The sequence below is a fragment of the Prunus dulcis genome, chromosome 1 (assembly GCF_902201215.1).
Source record: "Prunus dulcis chromosome 1, ALMONDv2, whole genome shotgun sequence".
Taxonomy (NCBI): Eukaryota; Viridiplantae; Streptophyta; class Magnoliopsida; order Rosales; family Rosaceae; genus Prunus; species Prunus dulcis.
The window spans coordinates 3,695,496-3,718,087 of record NC_047650.1 but is presented as its reverse complement, the minus strand read 5'-3'; the positions used below and the strand labels follow the sequence as shown (position 1 = coordinate 3,718,087).

Sequence of the window (22,592 nt, the reverse complement as noted above, 5' to 3'; positions counted from 1 at the left end):
AACTAAAAATAAATAATTTTAAAGGAAATAAACAATTGAGTTAGGAATAATTCTTATGGTGTCTTTGAAAAATAGACAAGTGTTAGGCATTAGTCATGTTAAGTGGTAGTAGCCACATGTAAAAATCCTAGAGAGCAGTTTTGGATGTAAGGCTGTGATTCTCTGTGATGTCAGAGAATCCAGCTATTCTTTCATACAGTTATAGCTCACACTGAGCTTGCTCTATTTGAGCAGAGAATATGCAATAGCAATATACACTGTTTCATTGAGTCTAGCTCTCTACTCTTTCTCTCTGCTATTTCTTCCTCACTCATTATACACAAAACTCTAACATGGCCTCAGAGCCAAGTTTGGTCTTTTGATCTGGGCGTAATCTGTGAGATCACTGAGCTCAATCGAAGCTCAACTGAGCATCTGAGAAGAAATTTTTTTGTTTGATTCAGACCAAAGGATGGTTGGATCTGGAAGTTCAGAAGTACGAACTCCAATCTTCTCCGGTGAGAACTACGAGTTCTGGAGGATTAAGATGATGACGATCTTCAAATCTCTTGGGCTATGGAGTCTGGTAGAAAAGGGAATTTCAACCTCTGATTCGAAGAAGAAGACAACGAAAGTTGAAGAATCATCAGAAGAAGAAGCTGATGCAGAGATACTTGCTGTGCTCATGAAGGACGCAAAGGCTCTGGGCATTATACAAAATGCAGTTTCTGACTAGATTTTTCCTCGGATTGCAAATGCCGATTCATCTCAAATGGCATGGAGTCTACTCTACAGTGAGTATCATGGAGGTGATCAGGTCAGATCTGTAAAACTTTAGAATCTGAGACGAGAATTTGAGTATATGAGAATGCGTGAAGGTGAACAACTAACTGCATATCTTACTCGATTAAATGAATTGATAAATCAAATGAAAACGTTTGGAGAAGTGTTATCAAATGAGAGGCTGGTTCAAAAGGTGTTAATTAGTCTTAGTAGAGTGTATGATGCCATCTGTTTGGTGATTGAAAATACAAAGAGCTTGGAGACTATTGAATTGCAGGAGGTTATTGCAATATTGAAAAGTCAAGAGCAACGGTTTGACATGCATAATGTGGACATGGCTGAGAAGGCATTTGGCTCTTTCTCAGACGATACAAAAGGGCAGAACAAGAATGGTACTCAATCTGGTTCTACTAAGTCTCAGAAGAATTGGAAGCCTAACAAACCATGGGAGTCTAGACAGAAGCCACAGCAAGCTGATGCTGCACAAACCTCAAATGGATCACAATATGTGCATCGAGATGGAGTGAAGCCTCAATGCAAAGTATGCTCTAAATTTCATTTTGGAGAATGTAGATATAAGGGCCAATCTAAGTGCTATAAGTGTGATAGATTTGGACATTGGGCTAGGGACTGTACTGCCAACAAAGGAGTGCATAAAGCAAATAATGCAAGCCAAGTAGAAGTAACAGGAAATCTGTTTTTTGCAAACTGTGCAATTTCAGAGAAGAGTGCAAATGGAGAATGGTATGTAGACAGTGGTTGCAGTAACCATATGACTGGGAACAAGGAGCTGTTAATTGATATAAATTCAAGTGTCACAGGCAAGGTGCAAATGCCAACAAGGGAGCTTGTAAGTATAGCTGGCATGGGTACTTTAGTACTAGACACAAGCTCTGGTACAAAGTATATCAGAGAAGTCATGTATCTACCTGGTTTGAGGGAAAATCTGTTGAGTGTAGGCCAAATGGATGAGCATGGTTATCATTTGGTATTTGGAAGCAGCATGTGCAGTATCTATGATGGTTCTTCTCTCGAGAATCTTATCATGAAGGTGGAAATGAGGAAAAATAGGTGTTATCCATTGACATTGCCCTCAAATGACTATGTTGCACTAAGAGCTGGTATATCCAATTCTACCTGGATTTGGCATAAAAGAATGGGCCATTTGCATCTGAAAGGTCTGCATCAGCTTAAGGAGAAAGAGATGGTACATGATTTGCCATACTTGGAGGATGTAAATGAAGTCTGTGGAGGCTGTCAACTGGGAAAGCAACATAGAGAGTGGTTCCCTAAGGATCAAGCATGGAGAGCAAGTACACCCCTTGAGCTTATACACATGGATCTGTGTGGACCAATGCAAAATGAGTCTCTAGCAGGTAATAAATATTTTATGCTGCTCATAGACGATTTTACAAGGATGATTTGGGTCTACTTCTTAAGATACAAGTCGGATGCACTAAACTGTTTTCAAAAATTCAAGTCTATGGTGGAGTTGCAGAGTGGATACAAAGTGAAATGTGTTCGAAGTGATAGAGGGGGTGAGTTCACATCTAGTGAATTCAATAAACTATGTGAAGATGCAGGGATTCAAAGACAATTCTCCATGGCTTACACACCCCAGCAGAATGGAGTGGTAGAAAGGAAGAATAGGACAGTGGTAGAGATGGCTAAGGCTATGTTACATGAGAAGGAGTTGCCTTATTACTTATGGGCAGAAGCTGTACACACTGCAGTATACATTTTAAACCGGTGTCCTACTAAGGCTCTTAGAAACAACCCCTTTTGAAGCGTATAGCACAAGAAAACCAGGAGTTGGTCATTTGAAGGTATTTGGTAGTGTATGTTTTGTGCATAACCAAAAGAAAGTAGAGAGAAAGTTGGATGCCAAAAGCACAAGGGGAGTGTTTGTTGGATATGCAACATGTGAGAAGGGTTATAGAGTGTTTGATCCTGTCACTAGAAAACTACTACTGTCAAGAGACATTGTATTTGATGAAGGAGCAATATGGAATTGGAAGGAAGCAACTGAAAATTCTGTGGTGATGGTGAATGTGAAGAGCAGCCTAGGAATTCTCAAGTGGAATTGTTTGAAACACCTGTAGGAAATCGAAATTCTGGTTTCATATCTATAGACTCAGTCTCCTATGAAGAATCAAGCAAGGCAAGAGTAGATTGGAAGACACTCAGAACTTCGATCATACTCCATTGAAATGGAGGAAGTTGGATGATATCTTAGCACAATGCAATCTGTGCACAATGGAGCCTGAGAAGTTTGAAGAAGCTGTGAAGGATGAGTCATGGATGAAGGCAATGAAAGATGAGTTGAACATGATAGAAAAGAATGATACATGGGAACTTGTTGACAGATCTATGGATAAACCAGTGATTGGAGTTAAATGGGTGTTTAAAACTAAGCTAAATCTGGACGGTTCAGTGCAGAAGAATAAGGCAAGACTGGTGGCTAAGGGATACTCACAAAAACCAGGGTGGACTACAATGAAACATTCGCACCAGTGGCTAGATTAGACACAATCCGGACTCTGATTGCACTTGCAGCTCAGAAGGGTTGGCAGCTGTATCAATTAGATGTTAAGTCAGCTTTTCTAAATGGCATCTTAGAGGAAGAAGTGTATGTAGATCAGCCGGAGGGATTTGTAGTGAAGGGTAGTGAAAGAAAGGTTTACAAGCTGCACAAAGCTCTATATGGTTTGAAACAGGTGCCAAGAGCTTGGTATAGTGAAAAATTGATGGTTATTTTGCTAAGTGTGGTTTCACAAAGAGCCAAAGTGAGGCTACTCTTTATGTCAAAGCAAGAGGTGAAGCAAGCATCTTTATAGTATCCATTTATGTAGATGATATAGTCTACATAGGAAATGATCAAGAAATGTTAGAAGACTTCAAGATGGACATGAAGGAGAAATATGAAATGACTGATCTGGGCTCTTGCATCATTTCTTGGGAATGGGTGTAATTCAAACACCAACAAGCATATTCATTCATCAGAAGAAATATGCAACAACTCTGTTAAGTAGATTTGGTTTGAATGAGTGTAAGCCGGTATCTATTCCACTAGTTACCTCAGAGAAATAAGTAAGGATGATGGAAGTGGATTGGCAAGTGAAGAGCAATACAAAAGGATCGTTGGAAGCTGTACCTCACAGCTACTAGACCCGACATTATGTTTGCAGCTAGTTTGCTTGCAAGATTCATGCATTGTCCCACTAGCAAACATCTTGGAACAGCAAAATGTGTTCTTAGATATGTAAAAGGAACTCTAGATTATGGTATGGAGTATGTGAAAGGAAAAGAGGCAGTCCTAATTGGCTATTGTGACAGTGATTGGAGTGGTTCAGTGGATGATAGCAAGAGCACTTCTGGATATGCCTTTTCTTTTGGTAGTGGAGTGTTTGCTTGGGCATCAGTCAAGCAAAATTGTGTTGCACTCTCTACTGCAGAAGCGGAATACATCAGTGCCTCTGAAGCAACAACACAAGCTATTTTGTTGAGATTTGTCTTAGAAGATTTTGGAGAACTTCAAACCGAAGCGACACCTCTACATTGTGACAACATTTCAGCTATTGCCATTACAAGGAATCCTGTGTTTCATCAGAAAACCAAGCATATCGATCGAAGGTATCATTTTATTAAAGATGCTTTGCAAGAAGGAACTGTGGATCTGATTTATTGTCCCACAAATGAGCAGTTGGCAGATATCTTTACAAAGGCTGTGGCTAAGGATAGTTTCTGCTATCTTAGAGAGAAACTCGGTGTGAAATCAGCTCTCAATTTAAAGGGGAGTGTTGAAATGTAAGTGGTGAGCTGATAAGAATGTAATTAGGCCTCTAAGCTAAATGGTGTATTCACTTGGTCACTAAGATAGACAAGTGTTAGGCGTTAGTCATGTTAAGTGGTTATAGCCACGTGTAAAAATCCTAGAGAGCAGTTTTGGATGTAAGGCTATGATTCTCAGTGATGTAAGAGAATCCAGCTATTCTTTCATACGGTTATAGCTCACACTGAGCTTGCTCTATTGAGTACAGAGCATGCAATAGAAAAATATACACTTGTTTTGATCCAGTCAAGCTCTCTACTCTCTCTGTGCTTTTCTTCCTCCTTCAATCTATTCAAAACTCTAACAATTGCTTCTATGCCTTAAACGTAGATTACAGCGTTGAAGTCTGGGAATTCACATATTCCTTAATTCCCATAAAAAAGTTAGAAATTATTATCCCAGCAGCAGGTGTGCCCTGGGAACTAAAAGGACATTCTTGGTTCCGAATACCCTGCATAGCCAAAACTGGGGCAAGTGATCTGTTCTTGATTTAGAGGGTCAATTCTTTGAACCCCCAGGTGGTTCGATTCGATGTTTATAAGCTCGAATATAATAATTGGAATGGTACATGTGCATATGGATGGACAAAGGTAGAATCCATTGGCAACTATGCATTGGTTTTGGGATTGAATCAGTCCATATTAATCTCACCGCAGGAATTTGATCATGAGAACTCAATTTATTTCACCTATGCACCATCTTCTGACTGCTGTTTTTAAGTGTGTATAATTAGAGAGGGAAAGAAATTGAAAAAGCCTGCGATCTTGGATTTACAGGGCTTGAACATCCAGTTTACTGGTTTGAACCTGGTCCTTTAGCATTGTAGCTGGCTAGGCTAGTTAGGGACTAGGGTGATTATTGTTAGTTAACGTATTACAGTTTGGCTTTATTCTGTTAACTTTGTGCTCATGTTGTGTATAAAATTAAGGGCAGATTTGTCATTTTGATATTTCTTTTTATGAAATCAACAATTTTTGTGAAGGAATTTTAAGAAAAAGTGGTTTTGTGAAAGCAATTTTTACTAATCAGGAATTGAATTCCAATTATATGAGAATTCATATGTTTACTTCACATCAATGAATTAAAAAGTAAGTAGGGTCCACACAAAATTAGGAATTGAATTCCTGATTTTGGAGGAATTCAAATTCTTGGGTGAGAGGTGGTATTCTAATTTCTGGAACGAGAACAGAACATTTACTTTGCCATCTACTTTACCCCAACAACGAGAACATTTTAGCAATTAGCACCACTCCTACCCCAATTCCATATGATTTAGTAAACAACTTTAATAGGAATCCGGAATCTAATTCTTCTCAATCCAACTCATCATCAGTTCAATTTATCCTCATTCAATTCCTCCTAATTTGATTACGGATTAGTAAACATGATAAAGACCTTAGAGAGTGTTTGAGTAATTTTTAAAACCTTGGTTATGTAAAAACTCGAAGAAACTGAGGGGTGTTAATCTATATATATATAAAACAAAAGGCAGAGAGTGGTGAAACATTCAAAAACCAAAAAATGCCCTTAGTTAATTCAAACATTAAGAATTAAAATTATAAATTAAATGAGGATAATATGATAAATTCACATTTTTTTCATATTAAAAAAATTTAAATTAAAAACAAAATTAGATAATAAGTCCTACTTTATGGAACATAACTATCTATATTATCTTTCCTTAATTCTAAAAATAAAATGAGATATTTAGTCAAATACCCATTCTTAGCACTAAAATTATAAATAAACCCTACACTATTTAATTTCTATAAACATACCCCAAAAAAATCCAAAAAATAATAGTTGGCCCTATTGAATTTAATTTTAATTATTAAATTACTTTGATACCCCATTGAGTGTTTTGGGCTGTTTTATGAGGTTTTTGGGTTGGGTTTGTTTTAAGAAATCAATGGCAGTTTTGTAATTTAAAAGAAGTTAAAAGCCTTATTGTTATGTTGTAAATGGGTTTTGGGTGTGTTTCTAAAGTCCATTTCATATAGGGTTTTTTTATAATTTAGGCTCCAATATTGGGTATTATAGTGAATCTCCCAAATAAAATACCCAAAAAAAAAAAAAAAACCAATTCGCACATGCGGAGCATGTGCCAAGGGGCCCGTATAAATAACTCGTTTTATTTTTTGTCAGACCCTTTATTAGTGAGTTTTCGTTATTCTCCTCTCGCTAGGGTTCTCTTTTCTCATAATCTCCAAAATATTGGTTCAGCGTCTGATCAAGGTCACACATCAATGGCCGACAAAACAGCCATTCTTTCCCAAAAAACAAAACATAGCAGAACAAGTTGGTCCGAACTTCCAATTGACCCTTTTCAACTGATCTTATCAAAACTGTCCCCAGGAAACATACTGCGGCTCGAAGCAGTTTGTCGTCCATGGCTTAAGGCCATCAAATACATCTCACGCTCATCGCCGTCCTTCACTTGCTTACCAGAGCCGCCGCTGCTCCTTGCTTTTCAAGACGAGGGCAAAGATGGTGTTGGTTTTTACAGTCTTGAAGGCAAGTTTTACAACATGCCTAAACAGTTATGCCATGGAGATAGTATTTGCATTGGGTCCTCTCACGGCTGGCTGCTTTTCTTGAGCAACAAGAAACAACTGCTGCTCTTAAATCCCGTATCTGTAGGGATCCAGCTTCTGCTCCCACCACTTGATACTTTTCTGTATAGCATTGATCCAGTACTCCAGAATTCTGGGAGACATTGGCGACAAAGGATACTCAAGGTTGCTGTCTCTTTGCAACCAACCTGCGGATACAAAAAAAGCATTGGGGTCTTGCTAATGTACAATTACCACGGTTCCAAAGATGGGTGTAACTGTCTTGCTTTCTGCACGCCTGCAGATAACAAGTGGACAAAGCTTGCCGGGCAGAAAGCGTATGTTGATGTTACGAGCGATCGCAATGGCTTCTATGCCTTAAACGTAGATTACAGTGTTGAAGTCTGGGATTTCACCAATTCCTTGATTCCCATAAAAAAAAGTTGGAAATTATCCCAGCTGGTGCGCCCTTGGAACTAAAACTAAATAATTGGTTCCCAAAGCCCTGCATAGCCAAAACTGGGGCAAGTGATCTGTTCTTGGTTCAGAGGATCAGTTATTTGCCCATCCCCCAGGTTCAATTCGTTGTTTATAAGCTCGAATATAATAATCGGGATGGTACATGTACATCTGGATGGACAAAGGTGGAATCCTTTGGCAACCAGGCATTGGTTTTGGGTTCGAATCAGTCCATATTCGTTACACCCCAGGAATGTGATCATGAGAACTCAATCTACTTCACCCACCTGTTTTTTATGTGTGTATAATTTGAGAGGGAAAAACATAAAAAGAGTCAGTGATGATCTTGGATTAACAGGGCTTATAAAACAAGTTTACTGGCTTGAACCTAGTCTTTTTAGCACTGTGGCTAGCTAGGCTAGTTAGGTCTGGGAACTTGGGGTGACTATTGTTAATTAATCCTTATTGCTAGTTAACATAAAACAGTTTGGCTTTATTTTGTTAACTTTGTGCTCATGTTATAATATGCTTTCTTCGAGTAGTTTAGAAAACCTTGTGGTTTGGTTTGTTCTATCTAAACTCCCTTGTTTCCATATGTGTTTGTTTCTCAACATTTCTTCCTGTAAACTTACTATTCCTAGTCTCTGTTTCCTTCTTGTCCTTGATCATAAATTGCATCTTCTACATTTTGAAACCCAACTTTGTCATACTATCCAGAGCCACAGGCATCGTTTGTAATCAATCTTGTATAAGGGTTTAATTGGTGTATATTCCTTTCTTTTGATTGTTTAATACAAGCAATATTTAAGAATGGGGATTTAAACACAAGACTTCGGGTGCAACTGTGCAGAGGTGAATACTACCTCTTAGGGTCCATAGATGATTTACTTCAATAGAAGAACCATCATTGTAGTATTCATGTCTAACGAAAAATGAACTCTCTTCTTGTACACCAAAAAAAAAAAATATTTTTTCTGTTTTCTTTCTTCGAATTGATTTGCGAGTTGATTGGTTTTTTTTTTTTGGGTCACTAGTTGATTTGGTTTATATTATTATAAGGACGAATACAATTCGGTTAAATGTGACGGCCGGAACCCATCCAATTAAACTTCATCAAGAAGGCTTCCCAATTGACCCAAACTGGTTGCCATGCACTCTGAAGCCAACCTAGAAGGTTACTGATTACCTATCTAGCATGCTAAATGCAAAAGCTCTGGCATATGAATAAAAATTCTAGACAAACCCAACATGGCCATACCAAGTCGAAAGCAGCAGACTCGGTTGTGGATTTTCGCTTCCTCAGCTATAGCAATTCAAAGTGCGACACAAGCTTTCAGGATTCCTATTATATCTTGAATCAATCTTGTGTAGCTCCACAGTTTGCAGTCACACGAAAGTATAAACTGCTAGATTCTCTATGATACAACCCTTCCCACCCCCCGGCAGCTATAAAAGAGGACACCCTAACTCAAGCACCTATAGTGTACTCCAGAACATAACTCGAGCAACCTGTGCCGTATCCCAGATCGCCATAACTTGGGGACCTAAGGTGCACCACAGATCACCATAACTTGAGCACATAAGGTGTACTATAGACCACCAAACAACTAAGAGTACCCCACTAACCAATCATTTTAAACTTTCATATAGACACCTCTGCAAAAGAGAAAACAATAAGCAAGACTAATAATGGTTTGAGGTTTCAACCTCAATTCATAAGCACCAAGAGCTCGATGCACATGGAGCACCGAGAAATCGAAATAGCACCTAAGAAATAAGGAATGACAAGAAGTGATTAGACTAAATGGCATAACCACCATGAATGCACAGACACTGAGTCATGACATATAATACAGACAAACCTGAATCAAATGCAAAATATGCAAGAGACTGAACGGCATAGACCAAATGCATACGGCATATAGATATGCCAATGTTGCAAAGCAGAACCATAATTCCACATGGTTACTGCATACAAAGCCAGAATTAGCATGGAAACAAAAGATCTCAAACGTTGTTCATCACTGAATCATTACCATTGACTCAACAAAAACTTCACATACCCACTTCTTGCCTTTCCTCACTCTCCTAGACAACCCAAAACAGCTAATACTACACACCATTTGCAAAAGCCCCAAAAAAATAATCCCATTAACACACATAAGCAACCAATTACTTTCTGATTTGGAACAGAAACCACGCAGAGCTTAAAAACGCCAACCAAACAGAACGAACACCATCCATCATTCACACAGAAATCACATATAGCATAAACACAAACTAAAATCCATATCTATATATAACCAATTTGTCAAAATAACCATCCACCCATTGATACTGCATATACTATTTTGGCCAATTAAAGAAGAAACTTCATCCTAGCCGAAACCCTAGAAAACAGAGCAAATCGAAGCAAATCATTACATGGGTTCGATGGAGAAGAAGCTGCGGTTGGTTCAGTTGATGTCGGTGTCGTCGAAATCGTCCTCGAAGGAATTGAAGAAGTCAGCGTCGGCCAGCTTGTTCTCGCCGATGACGCCGTCGGCAAAGCTCTCGAGTGTGTCAACGTCGTCAACGTCCATGGCCATGGTGGAGCCCTGGTCGTCCATGTCGCCGAAGAAGTCCATCGGAGTCGGCCTCATGGCTCCAAACCTTCTCTCTCTCGCGGAAGCTATGGCTATGGAGCGCCTCACGTTTTGGTTCTCGGCAGGGGAGCTCGCTTTTTGTCTTGCTACTGGCGACGACATGTCGTTGCCTTCTTATGTTTTTGTACAATTTATCGCCGACTCTTTAATGTTAATTTTCTAGTTTTCTAGTTTTCTAATTTTCTAGTATAAACATAAATGGAAAACAATAAAATAATAGTGGAAAGACTGTGAGAGAGGTGCCCCAGCAAAAGCACAAAACAGCACAAGCAGACTCTTTAATTGCTACTGGGCTCGTGGTTTCCGGTTGTAAGATTTCGTTTTTCTATAAATAAATAAAAGCTTTCAACTTGATTGGAAAAAAAAAATTAAAATTAAAATCGATGATGAACAAAATATCAGTCAAGAATAATTATACCTGTAAATTTTTATGAAAATATCCTTGAGCCTCCCCCTCTCTTGATTCTCAAACTCTTCTTCAACGCCCCTCCTCTATCAAGTTGTTGTTTTCTTATGTAAAAATAGTCACCTGCTCATTATTTATACCAATTTGGGTCTTATTTAAAATAAATAAAAATACCAAGTTAGGTTTTGCAATCATGTGGATTTTTTATTTTTTTTTGGGCTAATGTCACTTTGACTAGAATTTGACGAGAAGTTAATGTGCATGATCGTGATATGAGTAATGTTTTGATGTAAATGAATTCGATGTGGTATGGTGTTACTAATTTCCTCAAATCATTCCATTATATGATATATAACACATTGAGTATAAAAGTTCTCTTCCAATGCATATTATAATTTGAGTGAATACCACCTTAACATATCGTTTAGTGTTACTATCACGTATAATAACTTGATTAATTTAACATGAATTGAGACAGAAGCCAAAAAGAAATAAGAAACCTTAAGAATCCATGGTGAATGACAAATCCTGTCAGTAATATGCTAAACATTATTTTTATTTAATATAATGTATGAGTGTGTTGTAGTAGAAAACTATTAAGTAATTAAAAGTATCATACCTGCAAATTTTGTATGAAATTATGTGTCCTCGAGCCTCCCTCCCTTGCTTCTCAAACTCTTTCTTCTTTGTCTCTCTTCTGTGTCTCCTGTTCATCCTCCTCTTTGAGTCGAATGAACCTAAAAGATAGAAACAATATAATTGGTGAAAGAAAGCTACAATTGGTCAACATCACGAGAGTCAAACGGCCACAATGATGGAATATGGAGGATGGAATTGGTAAACGTAAAATTAGAACTTACAGCTAAAAAATTGTAAAGCCTATTTACCCAAAAAAAAAAAAAAAAAAATCGTGTCTTGGGGACAACAAATAATCAACTCATCTTTACGCGTTTAGTATGAAAGTAAAGACCAATGCTTTTTTTCATGGAGGGAAAAGAGAAACCACTTCGAAGCGCATAAAAATCTAAGCCAATCTAACTAATATCTTATTTGTAAAGTTAAAGACCAGATTGAGTTTACCCAAGTTAGTTCTAATGACGTGAGAATGTGGAGTAATGGGTTAGGAATATGATAAATAAAAAAAACCAATATAAAAAACAAAAACAAAATAATAATAAAAACCAAGTTAATAAACTCCAATTGGAATGCAAGGATTTTCTAGATCATGCCCCATACAACATTTTTTTTGGAATTTTTCAATTTGAGGATTCAATTTGTGTTAGAACTAAAAGCATCTCCAATTTGTGTCAAATGCAAAATGTTAAATTTGAATTTGATGACTTATTTGGTAATTTGATGATTTGAAAAAAATTTAACTCCACCCTTTGCCAAATGTCATATTATTTTATTATATTTTAAAAAGCAAATGAGACTCATATGATGCATAAAGTTTTAAAAGACAGTAAATAATAGTGGGGTTCATGACTAAAAATAATAATAATAATATTTGACATCAAGCTTTTTGATAGGTTATTTTGACATACCTCATCCAGCCTTTAAATTCATATAGAATTTGACTACTCGATTGGAGCAAATTTTAACCTTTAATTCTTGTTATTTCATGTCCTTGTGGCAATTTGATATATCGATTAAAGATGTTCTAAGTCATGTCCTTTTTTACTCGGCTAGAAACTGCTCGTGTAATGTTTTTATTATCTTTAAAGAAAATAAAAGAAATCGCGGCTTTGCCAAAAAGTTCGGAATTTATTTTTGTGACCGAGAAAGAATTAAAGATTTTTTTTGGGTAATAAAGTTGGAGATGTTTTAATTGGACAAAAGATAACAAGAACGTGGCAAATGGAAGCTCACACCGCCAATGGAGAGCAGTGTCCTCCTTCTCACACAGCCTCATCCATGGCGACCCAAATATTCCTTTCACTCTCTCTGTCAAAACCCACTTCCTTCGTCTCAACCAAGTCGCTCCTACACTCCTAAGTACCGTCGTTGGGATTCCAATGCTGAAACCATTCGGTCCCAAAGATTCGGTTTTAATTTAAGAGACAAAGGCAACAAAGAAGAAGAAGATGATGCTGATGGCGAAGAAGAAGAAGAAGAAGACTACAATTACAATGGAAGTAAAGAGAAGAAGAAAAGGCGGTGGTGGTCAGATGATTACTCGGAGATGGAGGAAGGCTCTGGTGGAATCTTGGATGAAGCCATTGATAGTGTCTGGATTCTCAAGGTTCTAACTTTCACTTCATTTTTGGTTATTTGTATAAATTGGGATTTGGGATGTTGCAATTTTTGGTTTGCCTTGTCCAAAAACAAAAACAAAAGGAAGAAAAAAAAAACCCAGATGTTTTAAGTATTAAAATGCATCAATACTTCAGCTGGGTTTTGTTGTTTGTTTCAGTGAGAGGAAGCTCTCCTTTTTTCTTCCTGTTGTCATGATACTTGCATTTCCCATATGTGTGAATGCCCCCATATCAGGTTCATACTCAAAAGATAGAAATCACTGTGAAAAATAGATATTGTGTTCTGTTCTTTGCTATCTTTGGCTGCTTTGGGCATCTTTCCATGTGTTGTATCCAGAGTTGGAAGTTAAACAAAATCCTTCTTAAACACAAATTTTGTAAGACGAAATATATTTGCTTTTTGGTGGGTGCAGGTGTTCAGATCCTATGGGTGGGCATTTCCAGCTATTATCGTATCTTTGCTGCTGTCTACGGGTGCAAAAGCTTTCCTTATGGCTTTAGCACTCCCCCTTTGTCAGTCAGCATTTTCACTGGCATTTGAGAAGTTTGGGGGAGGAACACAAAGTAGGCCAAAACGTAAGTCCAGGACCAGGAGGAGAAGGAAACCATTTGCCAGCACTGTAGATAATGTTAAAATGGATGAAGAACAAGAAAGTAGCAACAAAAAGATGGATTATCAATCTTGGGTAGTAGGCAATGATGTCTCAGTTGATAATAGTGGCCAAGATGCATCAAGTCTTGGTGGGTGGGATGATCTTGAAAGAATTGAATCTGCACGGAGGCAATCTCGAAGAAAGCCGATGGGGAAGGGTAAGTTGAGTAAGAGAGAAAGGAAAAGTGACACACCTCTGCTGTTCAGGTTGTTGATTGCTGTTTTTCCATTTTTGGGTTCATGGACAAAGATGTTTTGGTGAATAGAGAATGCAAACCAGCAGTCAACCTGGAGAATGACTTTCATTGGTTGGCCTGGAAGTGTAGAGATCAAGCACTATAAGGCTTTTAGCTCCTGCTCTTACATGACCTTCGGATCCGGTTTACATCAGTTGAAGCTAAGATCAAGGAATCAAGTTTCAGACAGAGTCAATTTGTGTACATGATGGTTTTCGATGGCATAATTAAGCCATTTTCTTCGTACGTCTAGCTTGGATGCTGAGGCTCTATCAGTATCCATACGCCATCGTGTATACTCAAAGTACAAGTTCATGGTACATTTTATTCCATACAGTGTAGAATTTGGTATTTATCTCATAAGGAATTTTGTTGTACACAAAATCTTTTCTTATGGTACAGTTTAGATAACTGCAGAAATTTGTGGTTTACAGTTCCAAGACGAGGTAAATCTAAATATTCTACCTGGAAATGACTTTCATTGCATAATTAAATAAATAAACAAAATAAGCATTTGTTCTCTATGGGTTGCAAGACAGTGGCACAACTAATCCACATTGATTGGTAAATTTCTTGAATTGATTTTAATCAAATGTTTGCTATTTGTTTACCATCTTGGTTCTACCCAGACATTGAATATGTGACATTACATAAACAAATAAAACCATGAAAGAATGTCAAACTACACATGAAAACAAAAAATTGTCAATTTCCTGTACTGTCAACAATGATAATGCACAAAAAGAAAAAGGAAGGTCTTGTCTTCAAAGGGGATACTGTCATCTTGCAAACAGCTCGAACTTGTTGCAAGCAGATGCAGGATCTTGGAGGCAGTTACAAAATGCCTCCTCATCTTTGGGGAATGAGGTCGGCAAGGAATGGTCTGGAACCACACCAACCTATAAGAAGCAATGTGGACAAAGTTAATTTTGAGAGAGAGAGAGAGAGAGAGAGAGAGAGAGAGAGAGAGAGAGAACAGAGTTAATTGATAGAGAGATAGAGAAGATAGAGGGAGCATCAGACCTTATCAATATCTGTGTGAGCAGGTGTCTCATAACGAGCAACTGTAACAACCAACCCGGAGCCATCAGACAGCTCAAAAACTGACTGAATCTTCCTGCATAGTGGGATGGATGGCTCAAGTCAGGAATACATGATTATATTTATAGGAACTGTGTAGAGTAAAAAAAATTTACCCTTTCCCAAATGTGGGCTCTCCAAACAACACCGCACGTTTATTGTCTTTCAATGCCCCGGCTAATATTTCACTTGCACTAGCTGTGCCCTTATTCACCTGAAGAAATCTCAGAAGATACATACACCAATTTTTCACCACACAATTCTTTAAAGATAATGTTTCATGGGAAAGCACTTGAAAACACCACTCAATATTAAAATCAGAAAGGGAAATAACAATGAACCCTAGAATTTAAATTACCCATTTTTCAAAAATGTCACATTCTAAAGCAATAAAACATAGATGCAACTATAGCAAGGCTCCCTGTTAATAAGATAAAATATCAAAAATGAAAAAGTGGGTCCACTATTAAACAGTATAGAGAGACAGGCCCGAGCTTGATGACAGATGGTCAAAATGATGACAACTCTGCACCATTAATAATAGCATTTGCAAATGTTTGCCTATGTATCACGGAATATAATTGAACAAATCTAGTTCATTGTATAATGTACAGAAGTATACCAGCACAGCCAAAGGTTCTGACGATGCTACTGCTTTGCTTCCATCAGTGTCGTATATATCTCGAACACCACGACTATCACATATATATACAATCACACCTTTGTCCAACCTGGAAGGCAGCATCTAATTGTGAAAACTTAGAATATACTGGACCTGACATAAGGAAGCGTAAGCTTAATTTTGAAAGACTAACAATGTCTTTTTAAATAAACTAAATAAATAAAAACCAAAACTCGATTATAGAAGTTTGTGCTGCAGAAATTTGGATCAAATTAGAAAATTAATAATCAAAAGACCTCAAGCAATGATGCAGTAATCTGGTTTCTTTAATGGGTTTTCTTCTTAAACATCGTTTGGGTTGGATAATGAGGAAAGAAGCAAGTTTTCTCTTTTTTAACCCTTTATGCAATCTAAGAATCCTAGGCATGTTTCTTACAACTTTTAACTTGAAATTCATTTCGTCAGTATCTCTTTTTATACATGGATACAATTTATCCACCACATGTTCCAGAAAAAGGAAAAAAAAAAAAAACATACCAACAAACAGCATTTACTGATCTTGTGTTGTTTTTAACTGCAAATGACACTATTACAGCATAACACTGAAACATCACAGTTTCAAAACTTTGAGCTTAACTTAATCATAAACATCGTACGGTGGAATCATGAGAAAGAAGCATGTCTTCTTTTTTTTAACCCTTGATGAAATCTAAAAATTGTTGGCATGTTTCTTACAGCTTTTAACTTGAAATTCATTTTGTCAGTATCTCTTATTATACATGGATACAATTTATGCAACAAGTGTTCCATAAAAAGAAAAAACCCATACCAACAAACAGCATTAACTGATCTTGTGTTGTTTTTAACTGCAAAAGACACTATTATAGCATAACCCTGAAACATCACACTTTCAAAACTTTGATGCTTAATCATAACAATGACGTACGGAGGTGACAACTCAAGTAAAAAGGAAAACCCTTGGAAAAGAAATAAACTGTCTCCCAAAACGTGACTTTCCATATTTCTTGAAATGTGTGAATCCTACATGTCCACATCTCACACGCCCAGCAGATCACATAATTCCCATTTAGGCTCTAATGCATTAAAATGGCTTTCAATGAAATGAATTGTGGAGAATTGGTTTCTTGTATTTGTGCATAAAAAATATGAGTTCAAAACTTTCATGTGCAAGCAAAATGAATGCTGACACATACAACTTTGAAAGGCACCACGAAAGTGTAAGACTTAAAGGCATGCAGTATAAGTTTGCCACAATTCTCTAGTGTAACTTACCAAATCTTGGCAATTTCAATTCCTTCTGGAAAAAGACCACCACTGCACCAAATTTAAGAAAACTTAAGCTTTCAGAAAGCCTGCCAAAGGGAAAAGTTTACAAGACCAAGGTTGAAAGATAATCACCTATTGTCTCGAAGATCCAACACAAAAGCATTAACATTACTACTCCTTAGAGTATTAATTGCTTCCTTGACAGCACCTACACAGCATGCAAGTTGTTAGACCAAATTGCAGAAATTGACACTCAAAGTATGAGCTCATTTGGTAATGCTTTTAATCTGTGTTATTTTAATTAAAAAGAGGAGAGAGGCCAGGGAGAGAGCAGAGAGAACAGATATAATGGTTTAAATAATAATGAGAACACATTCTATCTACTCACTCTCTCTTTATAATATATATATATATATATTTATTTATTTATTTATTTAAAGATGAAAATAGAAAACAAAAACAATGCAAAAGAGCCAAACCATTCAATTACTAAATGAGATTGTGAAGAATAAGTCAATAAAATTCTAAACAAAATGAACAATGTTCCCTTCAAAACCATGCACAGGAGAGCTTCGTCTGTCAGTGGTAGGGGAACTGAGTACATAATTGATCAAAACAACACAGTAAAATTCTGAGTTCTGCCAGATGAGCCACAACTTATATAATTCCTGTAAATAAACTAGAAAAATAGACCTTGCTTTTATAAATAAAAATACATTTCCTAACTTAATTATAAAAAAATGAAAATAAAATAAATATTTGATTTAGGTACCAGCCCTTGAAAAACCTAACCGATAGCAGCTACTAGTTCGGCTTACCAGATGCATTTTGATTGAACGATGTTAGTTTGATATAGCCAATCCTAAGGGAATCCTCTCCTGAAGCAGGCACCGCACATAGTCTTGACGTTACTGGATTCAGTGAAACTTTCTCCCGCCTAAAGGCAGCAAAAAGTATTTTAAAGTATTTTAAATAATGAACAAGAAAGGCCAGAAGATTCAGACAAAAGATCATTAAAAAAAATGAAAATTCACCCCGCTCCTAAGTGCTAACCCCTAGAAGTCACTCAAGTGTCAAAGCGAATACGATGACTTCGGTTAAACACTGAGCTCAATTTCCAGCCACAATGATAACTCAGCCCAAAAGCATTTTTAAAATGTCACCATGAACTTAATATCAATATTGAAGCTTTTTCAGCTTAATTTTATCAAAGCAATAAATCTTCAAACACTTTTTGCATGCAAAATTGTATTTCCTTGAGAAGAAGAGAAAAAAGAATTCCCTGTATAATGAGATAACAGGCTTTCCAAACGGATTAATGAAGAACTAAACCTACATCAAATCCAGGTGCTTTATTTCAGGTCCACTACGAACGGTCAATTTCACTGAACTTCCTTCAGATCCCCTATACAAGTAGGAAAAATGTGTTACAAATAAATAAATGAATTTAATGGGAAAGAGAAGTCCTGATTCTGAAACAACTTATTTCAATTACAAGGAATCGGACAATGACACTCGAAAATTCAAAGACCTCAAGATAGTGAGCTTCTCCAGAAAGTTAACTGATATGGCTTTCAACTACAGATTTGGTGACTAATCCACAAATAAATATCCTAGTACTTGATGGGTAGTTAGTAATTTAGCCATTAGATAGCATAACAAACTTTTAGCACACTTTATAACTGTCACTTGGTAAATTTTATTTTCCACAGTTCAAAACTAAGAAACAAATAAACAACTATCAGCAAGATCAGAAAGAAATTGACAGGAAAACTACAGTATCTTTTGCATATGCCCATGTCAGATAAAATAGAGGAATATTTCAATGATAAATTGTAAATGATATACATACTATTGTAAGCCATATTATAATTGCATTTCCTTATTAGAACCTAATTATTTAAGGCGAAATCTAATTCAACAGGTTAAGTGGGTAAGAAATTTACTGTAACCGCTCTGCTGCATCATATATACCCATTGTTTCTGTACTTGTATCATCAATTGCCAGAATAACATCCCCAGACAAGATGCCAGCCCTGTTTGCTGGACCTCTTGGAGAAGCTGAAATAACAACAAGACCAGCAGGTGATCCATCAAATTTTGTAGGGTAGCCAATTGAAAGCCCTATGCCTGTAAGAGCACCTTGAGTCCCAGACTGCCTTAAAAGAAGATATAAACAGATTTTAGGGATAATATCTATATTGAAATTTCACTGAAGAAATGCTATCTTAAACTAACAGGTAGAGATTGTATTTAATGTGGTATCTAATAGAGTGTCACATTATTATTCAGGCCAAAATGCAATACACTAAGACCACAAGAAGATATATCCTTGTACCCGTAGACTCTTTAACTTTTCAGGTTCCAGAAACCGAGTGAAAGGATCCTCCAATGTGGCAAGCATCTTCTTTATTGCCATATCTGATTGCAAATACGCCATTAGGATTTAGCGGGGGAAACTGGAAAGACAAATATCGTACTTTCAACTAAATGAAGTACACTAACAGGGATGAAGTTTATTCATATTGATACAGCACCCAAATACAGCTTAATAAAATAACAGTATGCAATATTGAAACAATTTGCAAAACAACTCACCTACCTTATTACTCATTTCGCTTCTTTTTAAAATTTTGGCTTCATCTTCATGAGGTAGCCACGAATTTTTTAGCACCTGACTATTTTCCAGGTATGTGTAGCCCCCCACAACATGTACTGGGTAATTAATTTTTTTGCTTCATGAGGTAGCCAGGAATCTCTGAGCCCCTAACTAATTTTCGGGTATGTGTAGCCCCCCATCCTACATGTACTGGATAATTACCAGGCGAACCCCTGGGGATGGCCCAAAATAGTTGGCATATTTCAAGCTCAAATCTACTGCTTCTTGAAGAAAATGGAAGTTCATGGACCAGTCCTTTGAAATTGCAAAGTTTTTCAGTTCAGCCTTAATTCTTATATTTTCTTCTTATAAAAGTTGTGTGCATTTATTATGGCATCTTATTTTAGAGTTTCTGGTGATATCTCCAACTTCGCAAGTGAATTGAGGCTTTGGCATGCTATGATAAGTAAATCTTGAAAACTCTCATGCTGGAACAATGAAATTAAAAGTACTCTATTTGGATCAGACATTAGAGATCGTCATAAAGTTTCTGCAACCAAGCGGTCGGAAGAACCAAATAATCCCAACATGTTTCAAGTCACATATGGTAGTATATGCAGAAGTCTATAGTACAAAACTATTTATTAATTGAATTCCTATGAACCTTATAGAGGTATCCTTTTAAAGAATAGCCTTGGATTATTTCACACTATTTTTAATATAGGAAGATGTAGGAAAATACAGTATGTAATGTCTACTAAAAGGATGGAATCCATACATGTCTCTTCTCGTGTGTTCATTGGCTCATTGCGCAGTGCATTTTCTCTGTACCGAAACCAACTTTGTCCATTGAAACTTTTGTCAACATATGCACGGTCAATCATCCTCCATGCCTCTAAGAACAGAAGATTCTCTTCAGTGAGAGCACCTACGCAAGTAAATAAAAGAACAAGTAAATTCTCTCACCATTGCACAATTTGTGGCTGTCACTACTGCATTACCATAAAAAGTAAACTTACATGATGGACTCTCACTAACGGAAACAGAAACTGACATGACCACCATCAGTCCAACAACGAATCGAACAAAAGCATGACGTCCAATTTTTTGTGAACAACTTATCACTTTATGGAGACTGCCAGCATATTTCTTCAATCGAAGTTTTTTCTTGAGCTGACTATAGCGTACTGAAAACAAACTACACTGAGAAAAGAAACTCTGGTTGAGTCTGCATATTGGTAAAAGCAAGGCCCTATCCGTATTACCATAAGTTATCGGTCTCTTAAGGGATGTAATCTTCAAACACATTAAGGGAACCTTTGCTCGAGCTTCTACAATCCTTACTGATGCATACTTCCATTGCAGCACCTGCAAAGAGTCGAATTGAAAATTATAAATTATTGGAGTTACCATTACAATTAGATAACGCTCAGCATACATTATAGAGCAGTATCTTAAATCTTTCAGTAGACACTAGGCCTCTTTTGAATCTATTTCCAACATAAAATTGTGACTATTACAAGATATTACCAACTATCTGAATGGATTTCACTTTTTGTTCTACCTTGAGGGAAAGCAATCTAAATGCCATAATGTAGCAAAAATGATCAGGAAATTAAATGCCTTTCCTGTCAAAATGAGTCAAAGTAATGAAAACTATACTCAGTTGTTTACACGTCACATGTTGTAAAGCAAAGCAAGCCAAGTGCAAAAATATTCAGCGTTCAAGACAATTTGACCCAAAGAAAGAAGAAAGCAAAAGGTTTGAATTTTATGAATAGAGAATAAACTGACAATTAAGCTGTTCTCTAATTTCATAATTGCTGGTTATGCCCGCTGAAAGAGAGCCAAAATGAGCCATCAACCAGATAGAAATCAATGAGAGAGAGAGAGTACCTGAGGAGTGGTAGCCATGGAGGCGGAGTTAGGGTTCTTGTACAAGTTGGAGATTACGAAATGAGGGCATGAAGAAGCAGTTGCAGAGCTGGCGAGGACCTCCATCAATGGAGAGTCCGGAGAGCTCTTCTTTTCCGTTCAGATGTTATCTAATATCCTTATCCCTTGTTGGGCTTGGCCTACATTCCGTATAGAAAGAATGGGCCTAAGCATTTCAGCCTCATTTGTTTATTTTATTTCCCTAAATCTGAAACAATGGAAAATATTTGATGAGAAACATTTTCAAGGTTTTTTTTTTATGGATGATAAATGGAAGATTTATTTCTAATGTTTGGCAATCACGGAAAGTAATAAGGAAATACCACTTTATTTCCTTTTTCACGTTTGATTTGTGTAGGATTGGAAAGCAAACTTTGTTTAATTGATGATTTGCCCATAAACTTGTAGATAATTTTTAAGGATTTTTAGTTGTTTTTATCCCCCGAACTATCACCCCAATCGAACTTCACTCCCCTAACTAATTTTTCAACCAATTTAGCATCCGGATAAATAGTCACTTTAGCCTTATCGTCAAAATTTTCAAAGACTTTAGGAAAAAGTGGACTATCCTACGGATTGGTGAGTTGGGGAGAGAGAGAGAGAGAGAGAGAGAGAGAGAGAGAGAGAGAGAGAGAGGGTTTCGGCTGAATCATTCCACACATTGTCAACACTTTTGGAATTTCAGAGATTAGAGCTAGAGAAAGGAGAGCAAAGGTGCAACCAAGCAAGAAAGAGGCTACCAAATAGGAGAAGAAGTCACTCCATCATTGAAGACCTTGTGCTTTCATCTTCTTAACAAAATTTTTAAACGCTTCCTAATTGTATTTGAAGTTGTGTTTACTATGAACATGAGGAGCTAAACTCCATAGCTAGGGCTTAGGTTGAAGCCCAAAACATGATTACTCTATTGTTTTGATGTTTGAGTTTATGAATTTCTAGATGTTGTTGATGAATTCTCATTCACTAAAATAATCTATCATTGATATATGTATTTCTTTGATTGATCACTTTTGAAAGCATGCTTCTTGAGATTGTTGGGATTATATGTACCCTCAGGTTTTCCTAAGCAACAAATAGATGAAGTAAGAATTATCCATGTGAATTAGTTTCTTGAATGCCTAATGTAAACATCATACTATTTAGGGTTCTTGTGATTTTCATATTCTCTTTGAACTTAATGGGTTGTCTATGTAATTAAATCGAAGTAATAAGCACACCTTGATTGATATATTATATGGAAAGCACGAGTATTGTAGCACTAGACCCATAG

General features: G+C 36.8%; 4 protein-coding genes across 5 annotated transcripts; 2 read left to right on the top strand and 2 right to left on the bottom strand.

The window, feature by feature from the left end:
- Nucleotides 1-6,840: 6,840 nt before the first annotated feature.
- On the top strand, nt 6,841-7,626 carry LOC117615870 (probable F-box protein At4g22165). The gene has a single exon (XM_034345036.1). It carries the CDS (start codon nt 6,841-6,843, stop codon nt 7,624-7,626), a length of 786 nt encoding a protein of 261 aa, XP_034200927.1.
- A 2,244-nt stretch (nt 7,627-9,870) lies between these two features.
- Nucleotides 9,871-10,360, bottom strand: LOC117614389 (small acidic protein 1-like). Its single transcript, XM_034343190.1, has one exon. It carries the CDS (start codon nt 10,350-10,352, stop codon nt 10,062-10,064), a length of 291 nt encoding a protein of 96 aa, XP_034199081.1. The 5' UTR covers nt 10,353-10,360; the 3' UTR covers nt 9,871-10,061.
- A 2,146-nt stretch (nt 10,361-12,506) lies between these two features.
- On the top strand, nt 12,507-14,219 carry LOC117633718. The gene is made up of 2 exons (XM_034367445.1): nt 12,507-12,898; nt 13,325-14,219. The coding sequence occupies exons 1-2, from the start codon at nt 12,533-12,535 to the stop codon at nt 13,823-13,825; spliced, it is 867 nt and encodes a 288-aa protein (XP_034223336.1). The 5' UTR covers nt 12,507-12,532; the 3' UTR covers nt 13,826-14,219.
- A 137-nt stretch (nt 14,220-14,356) lies between these two features.
- LOC117633704 (carboxyl-terminal-processing peptidase 2, chloroplastic) lies at nt 14,357-21,443 on the bottom strand. Of its 2 annotated transcripts, XM_034367435.1 has the most exons (14): nt 21,284-21,406; nt 20,653-20,755; nt 20,407-20,574; nt 20,166-20,315; nt 19,127-19,209; nt 18,735-18,943; nt 18,125-18,193; nt 17,607-17,725; nt 16,921-16,996; nt 16,795-16,836; nt 15,502-15,610; nt 14,996-15,093; nt 14,823-14,916; nt 14,357-14,698 (listed from the first exon to the last, which is right to left on the bottom strand). In XM_034367435.1, the coding sequence occupies exons 1-14, from the start codon at nt 21,386-21,388 to the stop codon at nt 14,579-14,581; spliced, it is 1,545 nt and encodes a 514-aa protein (XP_034223326.1). In that variant the 5' UTR covers nt 21,389-21,406; the 3' UTR covers nt 14,357-14,578. The 2 variants fall into 2 exon arrangements, with proteins under 2 accessions (XP_034223326.1, XP_034223317.1); XM_034367426.1 differs by having other exon boundaries at nt 20,407-20,755; nt 21,284-21,443.
- Between the last annotated feature and the right edge of the window lie 1,149 nt (nt 21,444-22,592).

Excerpts from the sequence above, each read along its gene's own strand:
- LOC117614389 (XM_034343190.1), bottom strand. The coding sequence starts at position 10,352 with ATGTCGTCGCCAGTAGCAAGACAAAAAGCGAGCTCCCCTGCCGAGAAC.
- LOC117633718 (XM_034367445.1), top strand. The coding sequence starts at position 12,533 with ATGGAGAGCAGTGTCCTCCTTCTCACACAGCCTCATCCATGGCGACCC. Across the intron at positions 12,899-13,324 it reads ATAGTGTCTGGATTCTCAAG|GTGTTCAGATCCTATGGGTG; the intron begins GTTCTAACTTTC and ends TGGTGGGTGCAG.
- LOC117633704 (XM_034367426.1), bottom strand. The coding sequence starts at position 21,388 with ATGGAGGTCCTCGCCAGCTCTGCAACTGCTTCTTCATGCCCTCATTTC. Across the intron at positions 20,756-21,283 it reads CCATGGCTACCACTCCTCAG|GTGCTGCAATGGAAGTATGC; the intron begins GTACTCTCTCTC and ends GACTCTTTGCAG. Across the intron at positions 14,917-14,995 it reads GAGCCCACATTTGGGAAAGG|GAAGATTCAGTCAGTTTTTG; the intron begins GTAAATTTTTTT and ends CCCACTATGCAG.
- LOC117615870 (XM_034345036.1), top strand. The coding sequence starts at position 6,841 with ATGGCCGACAAAACAGCCATTCTTTCCCAAAAAACAAAACATAGCAGA.